The sequence below is a fragment of the Maylandia zebra genome, linkage group LG5, assembly GCF_041146795.1.
Source record: "Maylandia zebra isolate NMK-2024a linkage group LG5, Mzebra_GT3a, whole genome shotgun sequence".
Taxonomy (NCBI): Eukaryota; Metazoa; Chordata; class Actinopteri; order Cichliformes; family Cichlidae; genus Maylandia; species Maylandia zebra.
The window spans coordinates 38,981,024-38,999,864 of NC_135171.1; the positions used below are offsets into that span (position 1 = coordinate 38,981,024).

At 40.2% G+C, this 18,841-nt stretch overlaps 1 protein-coding gene and 1 long non-coding RNA gene across 3 annotated transcripts; both read left to right on the forward strand.

Annotated features, from left to right (window-relative positions):
- The first annotated feature begins 3,398 nt into the window (after window positions 1–3,398).
- On the forward strand, window positions 3,399–6,583 carry LOC143418675 (uncharacterized). Its single transcript, XM_076884328.1, has 2 exons — window positions 3,399–3,704; window positions 5,998–6,583. The coding sequence occupies exons 1-2, from the start codon at window positions 3,445–3,447 to the stop codon at window positions 6,266–6,268; spliced, it is 531 nt and encodes a 176-aa protein (XP_076740443.1). The 5' UTR covers window positions 3,399–3,444; the 3' UTR covers window positions 6,269–6,583.
- Window positions 6,584–11,682: 5,099 nt separating this feature from the next.
- Window positions 11,683–18,080, forward strand: LOC143418676 (uncharacterized). 2 transcript variants are annotated; one of them, XR_013098715.1, is made up of 2 exons: window positions 11,683–11,851; window positions 16,436–18,080. It is a non-coding gene; the product is annotated as an uncharacterized LOC143418676 (long non-coding RNA). The 2 variants fall into 2 exon arrangements; XR_013098716.1 differs by having other exon boundaries at window positions 16,788–18,080.
- Window positions 18,081–18,841: the final 761 nt, after the last annotated feature.

Sequence of the window (18,841 nt, forward strand, 5' to 3'; positions counted from 1 at the left end):
TTTGACATTTTAGCTGAAAAGAACTGCAATTTTACAATGTTGTACACAAACACGATTATTTCTGCCATGTTTAACGTATCCGTTAAATATCTGGCATGTGCACATTTGAGTATACCAAAGTTTCATTACGTTTACAAAGGGAACTCTGCCAGCTATCTAGTTTGGTTTAAATACAGCATCGTAAAATGTTTGACATCAAACATAAAGTCAATGTTTGACCAGGCTCTGAGAAAAGAATAAATATTAGAAAGTTGAACGTATCTTTCAAAGATGGGTATTGGCATCTAGGATTTTATTGGTATCTGGCACTGTCTCAAAAACTGATCAGCCAAAGATCTGTTGCACTGTCTTCTGGGGGGGAAAAAGGGTACTAGCTAGGGCTGGGCGATATATCGAGTTTTTTTTTTTTAAATATCGATATATTTTTATATGAGATATAAGATGTGACAATATCGTTCATATCGATATAGTCTATGTTACGTTATAATTATAGTTGTGGAGCCACAAGTTTGCCTCTTTTGTCCACTTTTGTCTTTACTCAACGTTACTCGGCCTGACCTCTCCTTCACTGAACACAACTCCCCCTCCCCCCCATCGCTTCACCTGCAGGCAATGACAAGATCTACACAGCAAATCTCCATTAACGAGTTACTGCGCATCGCCCCGTGCGTGGGGCTGGACGGCGTCAACGTGTTAACGAGCTAACCACGCTAACGCCATGCATGGCCTGAAATCCTTTCATTTTCTCAAAAATCGACAGTGCGCCTTATGTATGAATTCTGGTTGTGCTTGATGACCGCGAACCGATTTTATGTGGTACACGGCGCTCAGCAATCTGTCAAAAAATGTTTTAGTACGACTTTGGTAAGCTATGGAGCTGCACCGGCTTGATGGATTGTCGGAGCATTACGGCTACCGACCGAGGAGCCTCGCGGAGTGATACATACTGTGCTTCAACGTAATATTACCGTATTGTGTGTGTATAAGGACCATAAATGGCACCTGTTAAGAGACACGGTTATGAAGCGGATTTCAAACTCCAGGCTGTCAGTCACGAACTTGGAAAGAGAGCAGCTGTGAAATCTGTCTTTGTTATTATGCTCAGCGTCTTTTAGTTTACATTTTGACTGCACAATTGTGAGCTCTTTGTTATGCACAAAAACAACATCGTTTTATTTATGGAGCATTATTATTTAATAAATGCTCATAATTTATTTTTGAGTAGTTTTTTTCATGTACATCTATGCTGTATGTTAATACAAGTGCACATGTGACATCTGGGACACAGCTTTGACTAAGAACTCTCTTTTTGTTCTTACCTTATGGCTTTAAAAAAATATCGAGATATACATCTTATATCGCCATCCAGCTAAAAAATATCGAGATATGAATTTTGGGTCATATCGCCCAGCCCTAGTACTAGCACCTCAAATAGTACCATATAGTACTGCTCCTATTCGTTGTTTTGGCTATAACTGATAATATTAAAAGGAGCGGGGGGCCACACTGACATCATAAACCGCACAGCTTTTGACTTTAGTTTACACATTTATCATTTTAAATTTTTTACATTGATGTACTTTTTTAACAATATAAAAATATTTTATATACCCACACATAAACTGACACCACTGATGGGCTATGCTATAGGCATGCTTCAAAGCGACTAAATATTGTCACGTCACAGGACGCACATCATTACAAAGCACTCTAAAACCCTGAATCGATTAGATGTTAAATAAATTGAAACTGAAAATGCTACGTCCAGATGAACAGAATCTACTTTTAGGGACTTACAAAACACTAACCAAGTATTTTCTGCCTGCGATCCATACAGCATGACCCGCAGAGAGAAAGAAGCTTGTGATGAAATGTTCTCTTTCCAATACAGTGATGGCATGCTCCTTGAAAACCTTTACAATTACATCATCTGTATGTTTGTGGCCTAATTCCATGAATGTCAGTATGACATCTGGCTCTTTCCATTTCTCTATTAAAGAGCTGTAAACCATATCACTGAGGAATATCACATTGTCGATTTTGATTTTTTTAAGTCTAGGCCAGAGTTTTATGAACAGCCGTTGGGTGATGGCATCAACTTTTTCAGTACAGCAAGGTGAACTGGCATTTTTAATGACACGCGTCACCACCTTCTTGATAGAGGTTTCCACAGATAACCTGTAATTTTCAGCCTCTTCAGCTACACACGGCTGGATTCTGCATAGTGTCGATCAGGTGATTTTTAATGATATCGACCGTCAGTTTTCTCAACACTGGGTCCTCGTCGTTCAGTAACATCAGTAAATGTTTTTCTTTACAGAATGTTTTCTGACGTAGCTCTTGGTAAATGGCCCTGTCGAGAAGCAGTGGGAATGAGAATCAGCAACCTTACACTGGATGGGGCTCTGATAAATTTGTTAAGCTGTAAGTGGCAGTAAAGTTGGTTTTAAATTTCACAGCTCAGTTTTCTTCTTTTCTTCCTTCTTAGTATTTTTCTCCTCTTTATGGAAGACTGCTCCATCAGGCAGCTTTCTCCACTTCAGATTGACTCCATTCACTCCTTTTTCCTCCAGTTTGTCCTGCAGCTGAAACACAAACAGTAAACAATTTAAAGCCTCCAGGTGACTAAAAACACACAAAAAAGGCTTTTACCTCACACAAAGGCTGCTTCTGACAGCAAAGGTCCTAAAGACTGAAGGATTTATCAAAATTATCAGCTCTCAGCATTTAGATAAGGCACAAAATCATATTGCATTATTACAGCGAAGTCCTAACAATATTTTTGTCACTTATAGAACTTGCAGAGACTTGCCTTTGTTAGGAGGTTTGCTTTGACAGCTCTGTCATTCAGATCCACAGACAAGTCCTCCAGATTCAAGCTCATTTTTATTACTGAGAAAGAGAAGACAAAAGAAATCATGACGAGTTTTCAGTTTTATTTTTGGGTCTCAAAATGTTTGTTGACCAATAATTTTCAAAATAGTTTTTAATCAATAACATTTTTTCTGACAAAAAGAAAACATTACCAAAACAAAACAAAAAACGAATGCGCAAGGACAAAATTATAATGACACGTAAAGTTTGGAAGTGATCCAATCAGAAATAATCTGCAATAAGTTTCGAGTGTCACGATCAGGCCGTGTGCAGGCAGGAATTGGACCCAAACGCAAACTCACAGGAAACAGGACTGAACTCTAAATACAGCTTCATTGCTAACAGAAGACTTACGGTGTGTTCACACCGAACGCGATGGACGCGAATAAAACGCCCCAAACGCCCCTAATTTGACGCGTGTACATTCGCGTCTCAACGCGTGTCCAAGAAAAATCCATCGCGCGTCGAAATGTGGGAGGAATGTGGGAGGGAGTTGTGCCAGACTTTGCTGCCATCTTTGCAAGATGGCAGCTATCGAGCTAGCGCTTGAAGAGAGAGTCTCCCTTCTCTATGTACTGTGGAGAGCAGAGCAGCAGCGTAAAAGACGTCCTCGCCGTACCTGGGTCCATCAGGTCCTCCAGAGGCATGAGCAGTTTGGTGAGTTTCACCACTTGCTCCAGGAGCTGCGCCTGGATGACGGCCGATTCCAGCGCTATCACCGTCGGCCAGTTTGAGGACCTGCTTTCCCTCGTCGGTCCCAGCATCGCCCGCCTAGACACCAACTACAGACGCTCAATCCCACCTGCAGAGCGCCTGTCCGTCTGCCTGAGGTTAGTAAAACTATTTAATACGGTAGTCCTTTATTGATATCTGTGCTAATATGCTAATCCATCCAGTTATACACTGCTAACATGGATGTGCTATGCTAACAGTGAATGCTGTCGGTGTTTACTGAAAGCAAACTGTGGTACAGAGACGACTCTTTATAATATTTCTAGTGATACTCAGAAGCTCTCATCAAGTCCCGATTTAATTCGATTTATGCTGTTCTCAGTGTTTGCAATGATAGCATGGCTGTGGTGTCACATCAATGTATGCGCTCGGTGTTTGCTGATATCAAACTGTAGCATTAGGACCACTGAGTTAACCTTGTAGTGATACTCACTCCTTTTTATTTAGACCTGGTTTAATTCTGGGATAGTTGAATATTTGTATATAATCCCTGCAGCTGTCAGACTCTATAGCAGGGGTCACAGCCTTTATTAAAACAGAGTTAGATAAAACTGTGAACAGTTTGGTTCATCTCTAGTTACATGGTTCTATCTTGATAAGCTGTCTTATCACAGATTAATTTTTCAAAAATATTAATGATTTAACCCTCTGTAGAACCTGGGACCATTTCGTGGCCTTTCCGTTTTTTAATTCCACGCCATTTCCACTGTGTTTAATGGAGTATAGCCAAATTTTCAAACATGTATTTTTTTCCCATTTTATTTTAAAATTTCAGTCTGAGTTTTTTAAATGAGCTTAAATGGCTGAATAAAAGGCATACATCCACTATCGAACCTCGTGGCCGATTTGTGCCCCATTGAAACCCATTATAAACGCTATTTTTCACGCCAGAAAAATTACGGTCAAATCGATCGTCAGGTTTCCGGTGTTGTGCCAAAAAGTGACTACAGGCCTTAGAGTTGTAATTTTTTTATTTGTCCACCGGGTGGCGCCCTTGCTCCACATGTGACGCCTGCTGGAACATACACATGTTCTCCAGCGGCCTGCTCGAGACAGATACCCGGAAAAGGCACACTAATTTCCCGCGTACCACAGCAGCTTGGCCCGCTGCTCGTTCCGGACCATTTTCTACCCTTAGGTTCGTTTGATTTTTTTTTTTTTTTTTTAATCAACAGGAAATGACGTATTTGTTTTCACGTGGTAGCGGAAGTGTGTGCTGCAGACACGGGAACCGAACCATATGCTCCGGCGCTGCGCGAAACACACCCGCGGCAGAGGCACTCCTCCCCGGGGGAGCAGGAGCAGCAGCGCCGCCTGGGGACATTTTTGGCTTCTGGAAAAAAAATTAAAACCGGATCGAAATTAATGTTCGTGCCAATCTTTTGTCCATCTAAAGGCCTAATTATAATAACAATAAAATATTACTTCAAATGTTTTTTTTGGAAAATATTTTATGTTTTATGTTTTTGGGGCAAAAAAAGCAGTGCACTCATGTGACGAAACCGGGATATAAAGGGTTAAAATCCGCGAAATGTAATTAAAACTTGACATGAATATTTCAAGGAGAAGTAGGTCTAAAAGATTGGCTAATTTAAAGTGGAATAAAATATTAATATATAAATTTTTTATAGCACTTTTTGGGCGTGGTCGATAGTGTGCATTTTATGAAATGCGCTCCTGGAAAAAAAAATAAAAGGCGATCGAAATGACTCTTGGTGCCAATCTTTAGTCCATCTAAAGGCCTAATTATAATAACAAACAAATATTACTTCAAATGTTTTTTTTGGAAAATATTTAGTTTTTTTGTTTTTTGGGGCTAAAAAAACAGGGCGCTCATATAATAAAACTGGGATTTAAAGGGTTAAAACAATGAAAATATAATTAAAACTTGACATGGATATTTTAAGCAGAAGTAGTTTTAAAAGATTGACTAATTTAAAGTAGAAAAAAATATTGATATATAACATTTTTAGAGCACTTTTGGGGCGGGACCATTTTTGGTCCCGAGGTTCACGAAAGGATGGGATTTTGAGGTTTTACCAAGGTTAAGCAAGGAAAGGGCTACATGTCAACATACAACTCTTTATTTCTATTAATGTCTTACTTCATTCCTACCTGATTGACATGTTTAGGAATTATGAGTGATTGGCTCACTGTAGTGGCAAAAGTTGCTACCAATCAAATTATGATATGTTAAAGTTAAAACAAAACACAACTGTTTTAGATATTATCTAATATACATTTTGTAATTATCCTTATAATTACAAAATGTTTTATGTAAGATTTAAGTTTTGTGATTTAAATCTGACATCACAAAAGTATTTTGGAATTTGAATAATGTATTTTGTAACTGCAGTACACATAATACTGATTTTGAACAATTTTGTCCAGGTTCCTTGTCACCGGGGACTCCTTCAGGACCATCGCGTTCAGTTTCAGAGTCTGTGTGTCCACGGTGAGCCAGATCACCCCCCAGGCAGCGACGTCCATCTGGGACTGTCTAGTGGACGACTTCATGGCTGTGCCTTCACCTGGAGACTGGCGGTCCATCACAGAGGGATTCCAGGAGCGCTGGAACTTCCCTCTGTGCTGTGCAGCTCTGGATGGGAAGCACGTCCAGACAAAGGCACCCCATATATCATATAGGAGACACACACATTGATATACACTAAATATTCATTTCATTTCTTTTTTGTGGTGCCCAAATTGATGCACCTGCTTGATTTTGTTTAAACAATTATTGCACACTTTCTGTAAATCCAGTAAACTTCTTTTCACTTCTCAAATATCACTGTGTGTGTCTCCTGTATGATATTTAACTGACATTTTTTATTGTAACAACCAACGATTTATACAGGAAAATAATGTCTATTAACAAGGTTGCCCAAACTTCTGCATCCCACTGTATCAGTATATTTTGTCATTAGTATAATATGAAATAAATTCTACATGTGTCAAGTCGTGTGCCAACATTTGCTGTGTAGTAGAACTGAGACATTAGTCATTATAAACATTTATTTGAAATAATATTAAAAGTCTCAAACAGAAAAACATTAAACATAAATATATAAAATATAAGAATTTACAGAGAGACAGGAATAAAAAGGACCAGCTGCTCTCCAGAGCAGGAACAAGGCTGAGGAGGAAATGCTCCATTGGAGACTGGTGTGGCCTCTTCAGGGACTCCAGGATGGCCAGCTCCACCGCCGATGGACCGTCCTGGGACCCGTCCCTCATCTGCCTCGGAGCCGTCCTCCTCTGTGGGCCTGTAAAACAGCACAAAACACAAAGAAATGAGAAGGCTGCTACTAGATTTTAATTTCAACATTGAAAAAAAAAAAAACAATAACAGGATATAATCAGATTGGTTGTAGATATTTAGTAAAGGTGATCACAAGGGAATCCCACCGACTAAAAAGGTATCAGTGCTTGCTGTACATATCTGTGGGTGCAGCAGCAGGAGCTCAGGGACTGGGGATGCTCTGCTGCAGAATCAGTTGGTTCTATCAATACAGTATTAAATGTTAACAGGTTGGATATAATAATCGTAGAGTAGACAGTGGTCCCTCATTTATTGCAGGGGTTCTCAGAATAACTAGCCCCTGGTCACAGTTCTCACAATTGATTCTCAAAGTGCAAACCTTTGTAGATTGCAAAACTTAAAAGTATTATTATGCCGCGGTTTGTCTTCATCTGCCCGCCACTTTCGTGCGCCTTTTTCCCTCACGGTGCAGGTGTCTATTTCCGAATGAGGCTCATAGTTATGGGTGTTTTTGTGCTGTTTTTTCTATTGGACGCGATGGTTATCAAAACCAAACGTGATAAATTTGGCAAGCGCAGGAGATTTGTCAATCAGGCTGCAGAATGCAATGCTGTACTGTGCAATAAAAAATCAGCGAAAAAGCAAAGCAGTGACGGATGAACAGCGGGACCACTGTGTTGTTTATTAATAAACAATAAAATATATTCCTAAATGACAACATGCATAAAAGCAGAACGGTATTTGTACGTCAGTGGGAAAATAGCGGTGGCTTGCTAGCTTTTGTGCGGCTTCCCCGGGTCAGTGAAAACTTTCAAAAGAGAAATGAATGAACTTACCAGGTTGCCCGATCTCTTCACATATCTTCCTCCAAGCTCGGTCCTTTTTATTCCTGTCTCGGTACTGAAAGCAGCTGGTGTTGTACAGCTCCGAGTTGTTTGCTACCGCATTGATTAGCCTTCCCCTCCATTGAAGTATGAAAGGCTTTGGCTGGATCTGCCCCTTTGACCTAGGTAACAGCCACGTCACCAGGCTCCTGATTGGTTGTCGCGGCGCGATTTGACGCTGGAGTTCAGATTTTTCCAACTCGAGCGGTAGACGCGAAACGCGCGTATGCACAAAATGCAACACAAAAACTCACGCGCGTGGTTTTATTCGCGAGTCAAACGCGCCAGACGCGCTACACTGACGCGCGTTTCACGCGTTTTGGCGTTTTAGCGACGCAAATCTGCTTCCGAATTTTCGCGGGACCCGCAATCGCGCGTCATCGCGCCTTTCCATTGACTTTACATGTAAACCTGACGCTCTATTCGCGTCCATCGCGTTCGGTGTGAACACACCGTAAGGCGAGACAAAATAATATAAAACTAAACTGGGAGATTCTAAAGGAACTGACTCATGAGGAAACACGGCGGGGCTCACAGTCATGAGGGAGGATGCGACACGGACTGGAGGGAGACGTGGACATAAATACACAGAAGGATAACGAGGGACATGGGAACACACAGCTGACACAGATAATCATAACGAGACAGGCCAGGAGCAAACACAACATGACTCATACTGATGGGAGACTGTCAAAGTTAAACAGGAAGTACACAGAGGCGCCGACAGGAGGGGAGGAGAGAACACGGGGAGAGCACAGACATAACGGGCTGGGGAAAACGTGGAATAAAACACAAGGAGGAGAAACGTGGCACGGGGACTCACAGATACGTGGGGAAATCGAATAACCTTAACAGAACAACCTAGGGACCCTTAGAATAAACGGTGGACCTAAAACATAATAACATCAAATGAAACACAAAATACCAAGTAGAAGTCCTGGGACCATGACATCGAGGAGTACATTTGATTGCCCACTGTAAGCAGTACCACTAACTCCCCTGCTCACAGTTTCTCAAAAAGATATGATAAAATGCTAATGTTTGGAGGAAGAGAAGAGCAGACATATGGACACATTTTGCATCTCATGTAAAAAAAAATGAGATTCTTTGTAAACCCTGTGAAGCAACTCTCAACAGTAAAAACACAGCAAGCTTTAACACTTTATATGTTAGAGAACTAAAACAACTTTTGATTTAGTCTACTGTAATCTTATGATATTTACTCAGTTAAATCTAGACTAACAAAATAATATTGATGCTTAAATTATGACAAAAAAATAACTAAATTATCACTAAAACTAAAGCAAAATTTTCTTAATATGTACGTACCTTTTTTCTGAACATTTTCCTTTCCAGGAGCTGGCAGGTTGTCAAAGCAGACAAATGGGATTTTTGTGAAATACTCAATGAACCTCCATTTTCCTGACCTCTGCAAATCTGCAACACCAAACAATGAGCAAAAAATGCTGGGAATGATTCCAGAGTCATCCCAGTATCTGAATGAGGAGTTGCCACAATCTCTCTGGCGAATTTCAGGATGTGAAATGACGCCTATCCACGCTCGATCCCCATTTGGCAGCAGTATTTGCAACTGACTGTCAGATATCGAATAACTGGCTATGTCTGTGAAGTTCTCTCTGCAGTACCTCAGAGCTCGGAACCAGTCCATGCTTTCATTAACAAGAACATATTGAGGACTCTGCGAAGTTCCTGCAATTAGAAATGGTAGAGGAACAGGTCATGTTGAGTTTTCTGGGTAAATGAAAATGAATCAAAACAGTCTTTATTGGAAAAGACAGCGCTTTGCTATTTTCTCACCATTGTAACAGATGAATGGATGTTCCACTGAGCAGTTGGAATACCACTGTCCACTCACTGAAATGCTTTTACAAAAATAGGAAACTAAGAAAGGTTCACTTTGAATTTGTTTTTTCCAGTTCCAGGAATCATCATCATTCTGAGATGCAGAACGCCGTTGTAAATGAATGTAAACACCAATCCAGACCTCAGAGTTGTAACCAGCAGATGAAACTGTATTGATAAACTGGTTCATTTCTTCACTGTTTTCAATGCAGGCCAGGCCTACATAGTTCTTTCTGCAGTAGCTCTGAGCCTCATACCAAGTAAAAGACTTATTAACAAAGTGGTACCGACGGCATTTGGAGAGGACGAGCCACCCTGTGAGGAAAATATAAATCATAAACATCTCTCAACATGTAAGCTGACTGTATTACAACATATCACAGCAATAAGGACTAGCAAAGGGAGACAAAATAAATAACTGACCTGAGAGATACAAGACACCCAGCAGGATCTTCACAATCATCCTGCTGCTCTGTGGACTGGAAGAGGAAAGTCTGGCTATGTAACCAAAATGTAGGTACATTGTTATCATCCTCTTTCTACGAAATGCATTTTTTCTGTTTGTCTATGCAAAATGTGTTACAGGAATTCCTTTATTGAAATATTTACTTAACCAAATATTTAGTCAACTTGGTTTGTTGAAAAATGTTCAAAGTTCATATATGAAGCTTAAAGTAAATAAAAGATTTTCGAGTAGAGTGCTTGATGTTTTTAATTATACTGTGTTTATTTCCAACAGTACAGTAATTTGTCTTTAAATTTAAAATAATTGAATGCATTTCAGTACCTGTTGTAATAATACTGCTGCAGAGCTAATCTGCTTGATTTTATTACTGTTCCAGAGCCTTAGTGCCCCAGGCTGAAAGGATAGGTCCCCTTTTGTCTTCAGTCTTACATAAAGGACAACTAATAGATTTTGAGCTTGTGAGTGAAAATAGCAAGAAGTGGCATGTTTATTGAGAGCAAAAAATAAAGACAGAATAGTAGTTGGGTGTAAATAAGATAAAAACCCACAACATGCATGCAGGGGGGGGTGGAAAACTATAGTCAGGAAGAATAAAGAAGAATCAAGACAGGCAAAGAATAAAAGTTAAAATTTATTGATTAAAAACAGATGAATAGTGATGATTTAGGAAGTATGACAAAGTCGTCAGGTGAATGACCTTCAGTTGGCTTTTCTGTCCACTTCCAAACACAAATCCTTTCTACTAAGGCAAAGGTCATCTCACCACAGAGACAACAGGTACGGCCAAAGACCACACAGACATGACACATGTCAGGTAAGTGCATGAACCAGGGAGACTGAGTACAGGGGAGTTGACAAAAGAAATTAAGAAACAAAGGCCTAAACAGAAACCTGGAAATTAACTAAATGAGCTAAACCTATTGATGGTGAGATGAAGCCTCATGATGAACTGAAGCTTTCCATCCAACTCGTCGACTCATGGTGTGAAGCATTGTGATGATTCATTTGCTCTACTGCGCCATCAAGTGGATGATTCAAGTGAAACAGGCCCTTTGGTTATAATGATGTGATGTAAAAACCTCTAAACTGAATAAATAAAATTTTTCATGTTTATTTATCCCGAATATTGTCTCAGTATGTCTGATACAAAAGAGAAAGTGGAAACTATCAGGACAGAGTTTTGGTATGATTGTGTAACTGTGTAATCATGCTTATGTACATCTGGGAAATAACACAAACTAGTGTGTGGTGCTTCACTTTTTAATAAACTAAAAGACAGAAATCAGATTATAGGATCTGCAGTGTTGTTTATTTATATTATGGTACTTATCATTTGTGACATTTATTACTGTGTGCATACTTTATTAGGAGAGATGAGATTTAAAAAAAATCTTCCTTGCTGGTTCCATCGAAGAAGAAATGCTTAAGAAACTATGTAGCACGTACGCAATCTAATTCCACGACACAATGTGATGGGGGAAATCAGCTGTGTTTTGCTGCCCATTTTATTTTGCATCTGGCGCGAACCGGCGAGCCACTTCCTGAATCAGTCACATGGTACAGACTGCCCGCGAGGCCTCTAACGTCACTGCATACGTAATCAACGCAAGCCTCCCCCGAGATTACCCGACGCACGCTTCGCAGCTTCGACATACAGGACACATCACTAGCTAAACTGAAACTAGAACACCAGTGAATACAAAATGATGCCATGGCAATTACTGAGAGGTGTTTTGGTGGTGCTGTCACTTAGTGTTTGCTCTCTCTTCGGTAGAGTATCACTTCCTGTTCAAACACAGACAGTGGTGTCTTTGAGTAGCTTATCTGCTTAGCAGTTTAATTAAAAACTTTTACATTCTTTTTCATAATATAATCTGCACGTGCTTCATCCGAGAAAATGCTTCACACGTGCTTCATCCGAAGCACACTTTGTGTGTATCCACTACCTAATTTATAGCCAAAGTATTCACTCACTGTGTCTTTACTGTTTCGCTAGCTTAGCTTAGCTCGTAGCCGACTTGTTAGCACTATGGCTACTTCACCTGTCCTTTCTGCACTTTCCTGCTCATTGTGTCAGATGTTTAGTTACTCCTTGGTCTCTTTTAGCAGTAATGATACTTGTAACAAATGTAGCATATTTGCAGCTCTGGAGGCCAGGATTACTGAATTGGAGACTCTGCTTCGCACCCTTCATTCACCCGTAGCTAGCCAGGCCCCTGTAGCTGGTGCAGCCGAAGATGGCGTAGGCCCCGCTAGCTGTTCCCCGGCAGACCCCAAGCAGCTGGGGAAAGAGGGTGGCAGGGTAACGGTGAGGAGGAAGCATAGTCTTAAACAGAAGCCCCAGGTACACCACCAACCTGTTCATGTGTCTAACCGTTTTTCCCCACTCGGCGACACACCCGCCGGGGTCAAACTCTGGTAATTTGTGATTTTGTTCTCAGACGTAAAGCTAGAGACACCAGCAACCATAGTCAATTGTCTTCCAGCGGCCAGAGCAGGCGACATTGAGGGAAATTCAAAACTGCCGGCTAAGGGTAAACGTAAATTCATTAAAATCAAAATTCACGTCAGCAGTAATGATACCCCAATCGCAGGTCACAATCAGTATTGAATCTGTGTGTAACTTTGCCAAAATGATGTTGGACCCTGTAGTTTTCTCTGATCCCCTCCCCAATCAGACCAGGAGTGACATGTTAGACGGATATTCTCCTTAAATTGCTGGCTGTCTGAGTGGTGTCCAAAAACCGATGTGGGCTTCATAGATAATTGGCAAACCTTCTGGGGGAAACCTGGTCTTGTTAGGAGAGACGGCATCCATCCCACTTTGGATGGAGCAGCTCTCATTTCTAGAAATATGGACAAGTTTATTAAGCCCCCCAAAATATGACTATCCAGAGTTGGGACCAGGAAGCAAAGTTGCAGTCTTACACGACTCTGTGCAGCTTCTCTCCTCCTGCAACCCCCCCCCCCAAAAAAAAAAATCTCCACACAGACTGTCAGCTCCTGAACAGACAAAGAACAAACTCAAAACCAGCAACAAACAACTTGCACATAAAAAATCACAAAGAAAGAACAATACAGTATCCACATCTGAACCAAAGAGTAAAACGTGTGAAATGTGGATTATTAAATATTAGGTCTCTCTCCTCCAAGTCTCTGTTAGTACATGACTTAATAATTGATCAACAAATCGATTTACTCTGCCTTACAGAAACCTGGTTGCAGCAGGATGATTATGTTAGTTTAAATGAATCAACACCCCCGAGTCATTCTAACTACCAGAAATCTCGAAGCACAGGCCGAGGGGGCGGTGTGGCAGCAATTTTTCACACCAGCCTATTAATTAATGAAAGACCAAGACAGACTTTTAATTCATTTGAAAGCCTGATGCTTAGCCTCAGAAACCAGTCTTACTTGTTATCATCTATCGTCCACCTGGGCCTTACACAGAGTTTGTCTGATTTCTCAGACTTTTTATCTGATTTAGTTCTCAGCTTAGATAAAATAATTATTGTGGGTGATTTTAACATCCATGTAGATGCTAAAAATGACAGCCTCAACATGGCATTTAATCTGTTATTAGACTCAATTGGCTTCTCTCAAAATGTAAAAGAACCCACCCACCACTTTAATCACACTCTAGATCTTGTTTTAACATATGGCATAGAAACTGAACATTTAACAGTGTTTCCTGAAAAAACCCTCTCCTGTCTGATCATTTCCTGATAACATTTACAATAATTGATTACACAGCGGTGGAGAGTAGATGTCTTTCTGAAAGCGCTGTAACTAAGTTTAAGAATATAATCCACCCACTGTTATCATCTTCAATGCCCTGTACCAACACAGAGCAGAGCAGCTATCTGAACGCTACCCCAACAGAGGTTGATTATCTTGTTAATAATTTTACCTCCTCACTACGTACGACTCTGTAGCTGTAGCTCCGGTGAAAATGCTCAAAGAAGTCCTGCCATTAATTAATTCTTCGATCTTAAATATGATCAACCTATCTCTAATAATCAGCTATGTACCACAGGCCTTCAAGCTGGCTGTAGTTAAACCTTTACTCAAAAAGCATCTCTAGACCCAGCAGTCTTAGCTAATTATAGGCCAATCTCCAACCTTTCTTTCATATCAAAAATCCTTGAAAGAGTAGTTGTCAAACAGCTAACAGATCATCTGCAGAGGAATGGTTTATTTGAAGAGTTTCAGTCAGGTTTCAGAGCTCATCACAGCACAGAAACAGCTTTAGTGAAGGTTACAAATGATCTTCTTATGGCCTCTGACAGTGGACTCATCTCTGTGCTTGTCCTGCTAGACCTCAGTGCAGTGTTCGATACTGTTGACCATAATATCCTATTAGAGCGATTAGAACATGCTGTAGGTATTACAGGTACAGCGCTGCAGTGGTTTGTATCATATCTATCTAATAGACTCCAATTTGTGCATGTAAATGGAGAGTCCTCTTCACACACTGAGGTCAATTATGGAGTTCCACAGGGTTCAGTGCTAGGACCGATTCTGTTTACATTATACATGCTTCCCCTAGGCCAGGGGTCTGCAACCTTTAGGACCCAAAGAGCCATTTGGACCCGGTTCCCACAAAAAAGAAAACACTGGGAGCCGCAAATACTTTTTAACATGTAAAATGAAGATAACACTGTATATATTGTTTTTTACCTTTATGCTTTGTGGGAACAACTAAGGTGTGTTGCTTATGAAATCCATGAAGTGCTACAGAGAAAATTACATTTTATTTATGTAATTAACACATTTTGAACTGTTAAAGAAATATAACAAAAGCAAAGACACCCAGCTGAACTAAAATGGTCCATGTAGCAAACAAAAACTGTTGTGAGCCGCCACCCTCATATCGCCTTTGGGCTTTTGGAGCCTTGACCTGACTTTTAAAAAAATAATTTAAAAGAAAAGCACTATGCTGCTGAAAAAAGAAAAATAGATATTTGAAATTTCTTCCTAAATATGTATCTAACCTGGTTAATGTGTGTGGCGGGGCGTGGTCTGCTGCGCCGCTGCAGGGGAGGCGGACGCACCTGAGCGGCACCCGCAATCACGCCTCGCCGCCTTAACGTCTGTGCCATCTATGCTGTTGTGTTGTTGTTGGTCTGTGTCAGGCTGTGAGCTGAAAAGCTACAGCCGGCTGTATGCGTAGAGCAACCGTGTGTGAAAAGTGGTCAATAAAGAGATGCTGAAAAGCCTCTTCATGCAAACATCGTCGGGTCTGCCGTGATATGTTTACAATGGGACTTCTGCTCCTGAACCTCTGAACAGCAGGTCTGTAAGCTGTCATCTGTGAGGCGTGAGCGGTGTTTGTTTTTAACATAGTTCACAGTGGAGCTGCTGACATAACGTGGATCCGAAGATCCATAATTGGCCTACCTGGGGTTGAAAGTCTCGATAAATGCACGGCGTTTCGGCGGGTAAACCGGCTTCTGCAAGTGTGACGCTCATTTTGAGCGATGAAAAAATAATAGAATATAATTTTATTTTTATATTTCAAAATCACAATAATCTTCCAATTTAGAACTACAAGTTAAAAAAAAGAACTAACATAAATAAAATATACTTCAGCTAAATACTTGTTTATTTCTAATTTATTTTCTCAAACTACGCGGCGCCGCACTTTAAGGACTAAAGAGCCACATGCGATCCCTGGCCTAGGCAGCATCATTAGAAGACATAGCATACATTTTCACTGCTATGCAGATGACACCCAGCTCTATCTGTCCATGAAGCCAGATAACACACACCAATTACTTAAACTGCAGGAATGTCTTAAAGACATAAAGACCTGGATGGCTGCTAACTTTCTGCTAAGATTTCTCCTGTTTTGGCTTCCCTTCATTGGCTTCCTGTTAAATCCAGAATTGAATTCAAAATCCTGCTCCTCACATACAAGGTTTTAAATAATCAGGCCCCATCTTATCTTAATGACCTTGTAGTACCATATCACCCTATTAGAGCACTTCGCTCTCGCTCTGCAGGCCTACTTGTTGTTCCTAGAGTATTTAAAAGTAGAATGGGAGGCAGAGCCTTCAGTTTTCAGGCCCCTCTTCTGTGGAACCAGCTTCCAGTTTGGATTCGGGAGACAGACACTATCTCTACTTTTAAGATTTGGCTTCAAACTTTCCTTTTTGCTAAAGCATATAGTTAGGGCTGGACCAGGTGACCCTGAATCCTCCCTTAGTTATGCTGCAATAGACGTAGGCTGCCGGGGGATTCCCATGATGCATTGAGTTTTTCCTTTCCAGTCACCTTTCTCACTCACTATGTGTTAATAGACCTCTCTGCATTGAATCATATCTGTTATTAACCTCTGTCTCTCTTCCACAGCATGTCTTTATCCTGTCTCCCTTCTCTCACCCCAACCGGTCGCAGCAGATGGCCCCGCCCCTCCCTGAGCCTGGTTCTGCTGGAGGTTTCTTCCTGTTAAAAGGGAGTTTTTACTTCCCACTGTCGCCAAAGTGCTTGCTCATAGGGGTCATATGATTGATGGGTTTTTCTCTGTATGTGTTATTGTACGATCTACTGTACAATATAAAACGCCTTGAGGTGACTGTTGTTGTGATTTGGCGCTACATAAATAAAATTGAACGAATACATTAAAACCCACACACTGGGTCACACGACCCAGTACAGTGACAAACTGTCTATTTATGTGTGGTTTTTTTCTTAATCTCTACAGCTGGATCAGCTGCAGTTCATGAAAAGGCAGTGATGCTCAGGAATGTATCTGACCCTCTACATGGAATGATCGACAAAGATGGAGGGCTTATCATTCCGAAGGAGGGAAATTACTTTGTTTACTCCCAAGTTTCCTTCAGTGACAGTGGTGTGTTTCAGCACTCTGTTACACTTTCCAGAAAAAAGTATTTAAAAAACGTAACACTCATGCAATCGAGAAAATACCCCAAAGAAAGCGGATCAAACAGTTTTCTGAGTGGAACTTTTCATCTTTATATACATGACAGAATTTTTGTGACTGTAAGCAACACCAACACCTCAAAGATTATACAAAATAACAATTATTTTGGTGCATTTATGCTCTAAATCCCACAGATGGATAAAATTATGTTATTTTTACAGCTTTTGTTTTCTGTGCAGCTTAATATCAGCAGGACGGGATTTTTGCATTGTTTTAAAGTTTACTCAAATGTGGAGGAATTGTTTAGTCAAAACAAATAATTTCTGCTTGTGCTTGTTACACTTTTCTCCTGATGTTTAATTTGCTTTTCATGATGCCTGCAGTTCCTCTGTAAATGAACCTGCACAAGAATGAAATACGCTGGTAAATATGTTTGGATTAGTTAAACTGTTTGTCTCTATTTTTAAATTTCATTTTAAAGCTTCCCTATTGTACAGTTTTCATTTCTTCTTTTTATAATAATTGTATTGTTTTTGTACTTTGTTTACCACAGCATGAAAACATATTTTGACCGATTGTTAATGTAAAAAGAGGTCGCTACAGTGAGTAACTCCACCTGTCTCCTGAGACTTAACCAGGGATCTAAAGTCCAATAAAAAACGGAATAAGACAAAATTATCTAAGGAGCTTGGAAAGAAAAAAGCGTCTGGATCTCTTTATGTCGCTTGGAGACTCAAAGCTTCAGTTCTAGGGTCAATAAGGGAATGAGACAAAATGATTTTTTTTTCTTGTTGTCTGAAGTCAGCTGTTTAACATTGTTGTAACATTAGACTATTTGTATTGTGTTATTGGTCAGTTTAAAAAAACACTGCAGCTTAATTTAGCTGTTTTGTAAAAATCAGCTTTTATTGGATATATCTGATAATGTACTTTGTTCTTTGTTAAGCAAAGTAACACAACCCAAGCACTGTGGGGTTTTTATGCTTTTATTGTGCAGCTGTCTCATGTTATGTTTTCCTTAATGTAGTCAATCAGCATTTTTTTTCACTGCTCTGACCTCAGTTTTCTTTTTTCTTTTCTTTTTTGAATAAAAAATAGATGAAAGACATAAAATCCAAAATGTTCCTCATTGTGACAAATCGTAAATTATTTATTCAAGCATAACAAGTCCCCTAACTCAAGGGATTGCCCAGAGGTGTGTTTGCACATAACAGACAACATAGTATAAATAAATTGTATCTTCGGGCACTTTTTTAAACATGGAACATGTTATATTTCTGTTTTCTCCTGAGAAGAATGAAGCAACGTTTTGCTGGTTTTGAAACTAAACCCAAAACCTGATGATAAAGGGGTCATGAGACTCTGAGTGAGGGGTGATTTCTTCTGTGGTTCATGCTTTGGTTTCTGTGTATTGTTGTGTTCATAATTTTGGAAGGAATCTCAGAAAAAAGGTATGTCTCTTTAAAAAGGATTTATTTTGCTTTTTGCAGTTGAAAGTTTACACAGTTCTGCGGACTTCTATGTGAACCAACAGCATGTTTGACAAAAAGGATGACCCCCAAACAGGCTGTACATTATATAGTGAGACAAAAACATAGATTATAACAGCTAACTTCCTCCCGCATGGACGCAGTCTTGGTGTCTGCTCCGAAGCATCCTCATATCTCCATGACCTCGTCTGGTATCTGCTCCCTCCTCTGTAAGAGACAGAAAAGCGAAACACCTCTCTGCCTATCCTTGATAATCTAATGCTATTATCCATTGTTCTTCTAGTGATTCAAAGTTGGTTTAGAATATCATATTCAGAACTCTCTGATCCAAAGACTTATTCTAAACATAATCTATGTGTGTAAGCGTGTTTGCAGTTACCCCTC

Excerpts from the sequence above, each read along its gene's own strand:
- LOC143418675 (XM_076884328.1), top strand. The coding sequence starts at position 3,445 with ATGTACTGTGGAGAGCAGAGCAGCAGCGTAAAAGACGTCCTCGCCGTA. Across the intron at positions 3,705-5,997 it reads CGCCTGTCCGTCTGCCTGAG|GTTCCTTGTCACCGGGGACT; the intron begins GTTAGTAAAACT and ends AATTTTGTCCAG.